Source organism: Charadrius vociferus, unplaced genomic scaffold (genome assembly GCF_000708025.1).
Source record: "Charadrius vociferus isolate BGI_N301 unplaced genomic scaffold, ASM70802v2 scaffold306, whole genome shotgun sequence".
Lineage (NCBI taxonomy): Eukaryota > Metazoa > Chordata > Aves > Charadriiformes > Charadriidae > Charadrius > Charadrius vociferus.
In genome coordinates this window covers 4,995,314-4,997,678 of record NW_009648963.1, presented here as the reverse complement: position 1 = coordinate 4,997,678, position 2,365 = coordinate 4,995,314, and the positions used below count along the sequence as shown (strand labels likewise).

At 42.2% G+C, this 2,365-nt stretch overlaps 1 protein-coding gene across 1 annotated transcript in view; it reads left to right on the top strand.

The window, feature by feature from the left end:
* Window positions 1-2,365, top strand: part of SEPSECS (Sep (O-phosphoserine) tRNA:Sec (selenocysteine) tRNA synthase) — a 28,139-nt gene that overhangs the window by 811 nt on the left and 24,963 nt on the right. Inside the window, exon 2 of the mRNA XM_009887671.1 lies at window positions 571-603. Within this exon, the coding sequence (XP_009885973.1) occupies window positions 571-603 (33 nt within the window). The remainder of the gene's footprint in view (window positions 1-570; window positions 604-2,365) is intronic.

Genomic DNA, 2,365 nt, shown 5'->3' with positions numbered 1-2,365 from the left:
TTTCACTGCTCATCATTTAACAAAAACGCACCCCAAACTCGCTTTATTTCTGGGTCCGAAACTGGCCTGTCTGCGGGCCACCGCGTTCCACTAAGCCAGCTGCTCTCCCTCCCCATACTTTCAAAGACACCGTGATGGTAATTTCCAAAAGCGAGCCTAAACCAAACATGACTATATTCTCATTATTCCCACCCCCCCTCCCGTAATTAACTGGAAGGAGGAGAGTACAGCTATAGTCCCGAGTGGCTGCCTCAGGCTTCCCCCCGTGCGTGCCTTCCCCCACGCCTCCCCAGAGCAGAGGGGTTTTCCCTCAGTGCTGTACTCAAAGATTTTGGTGAAATACGGGAGAAAAGTACAGGCACGGAGAACTTCTATAGAACTGGGATTCTGCATCACAGTGGGAGCAAAACAGTAATTGCACATATTTATTGCTTGTTATTCTCCTAATTGCTCATGGTATAAGGATTTATTCTGTACATTACCCACATCAGGGAAAGAAATTTACTATGCTTGGTTACCGACAAAATAAAGCCCTACTGAAATGCTTGACTTGTGTTTGTTTTGTCTCAGGTTACCTGCCAGCCAGTGGACTTTGGAACTAAGGTGAGTGTCATTTACTTATGTAACTATTAATATCTGTAACGCTTGATAAAATCTGTTCACACTTGCATTTCTGTTTCCATTCCTTTCTATTAAAAGTGAACATATTCAGCCAACTGTGACTCCAGATGAATAGCCATTTTACGCCCAGTAAACAAGTGTATGGAGGCTACAGCAATTAGATATCATTTTCCATACAGAAAATTATACCAATGTTAATTCCTGTGTGAAGCAAACAAAAAGATCAGACTAAACCGGGAGATTTTAAATCTAAATTTTGCCTAGCAAAACATTAAGGAAGACTACATCTCCCTTTAGCTTCATTAGTTATGAGTGAGTTGTGGCTGTTTCAATAATGTTCTGTCAAATAGTTCATCCATGGGTTTCTAAAAGGTTTGAAAGTTCTTTCTTTTTAATAAACTAAACAAGAAGTAACTCATTAGTTCTTTTTTCTGGTTTAGGGATTAATCTACACATGCTAGTGTATGTCTAAATACAGCTAACTTAGTTTTCATCTACTGCAACAAGAATTCTGTAACTTGGCTCACAGGTCTTGATCGAACGAAGTTTCTACATTGCCTCAATCTTCAGTAGTGCAGAGTTCAAACACTATGGCAGCTCATAAATAAACAAAATACACATCATCATCATGGTTATTAACAAACTATTAATTTTAATTCTGAGTAGCTAAGACTCTCAATTAGCCACCTGGATTAAAATTACTAACAATGAAATCATGCAAATAAGTGGGATCATTTTCCTCATGCTAACACTTTTGTCTCTATCCTTCTAATCCACAGAGCATGCTTTGTCATCTGTTTATAGTATATATCTCAGCACCACGTCGAAACATTGGAGTGGGAAAAACACGACAAAAAAAAAAGGGAGCACATGCATAATCGTGCACTTTTAGCTTTAGGTGAGCGCCCTCTTGTGATAGTTCAAAATAAAGACCAAGATGAATAGCTGCTCAGTATTTCTAAAATAACAGCAACATGACACATCTTAACAATCCAGATGCCGCATGACTACGGGGACTAAGGAGCGTGACAATTCAACTCGCAAAGATCTTTTCTGTTCAAAAGGACTAAGAAACTATGTTAATTATAGTCTGAGCCAACAATTCAAACAGGTGTGTAAGATTACTCTGTCAGAACGCCCAAAAGATCTTAATCGGGCTAATTAAACCTACAGAAGCAGGACGGTCACTATGTACTTTTCACATGTTAATTAGCTGTCTGAGCTTAAAACTGTAAAACAGAAGAATCGGGTTGGCCTTCATAAACAAATTCAGTTGACCAGGTACGGGCTGGTTAAAACTAAACATTTCAACAAACAAACACGCCATGCACTCTTCAATTTTTGCACAACTGGCTACTGGTTATTTTTGGAAAGCGACCAGCAATCTGCCAGCCGCCACAGCTGCCGGAGTGCAAGAGACAGCGATGGCAGTGGGGTGTTCCAGTGTCCCGGGGAGCCCCTGTGCTCCAGCTTAGCTTCCACCTGCTGAGGCTGCACCAGCAGTTCCTAGTAAAGGTGCGGTGCATGGCATATTTCCTACTGGTGTAACTGCCTTTTTCCAAATAATGTAAAAAAAAGAAAGCCGCTTAGCTGTCTCCTAGTAGAGCATCCCTCTCCCTGTAACCCAGTTTTTGCACGGCCTCCGCAGCCAGGAGGGGTAGGCCGGGCACCAAGGCAGCCGGCTGCCGTTATGTGCTGTGGCACGACCAACGTCGTGAGGAGCGGGGAAGGCCCTCACCCCGAC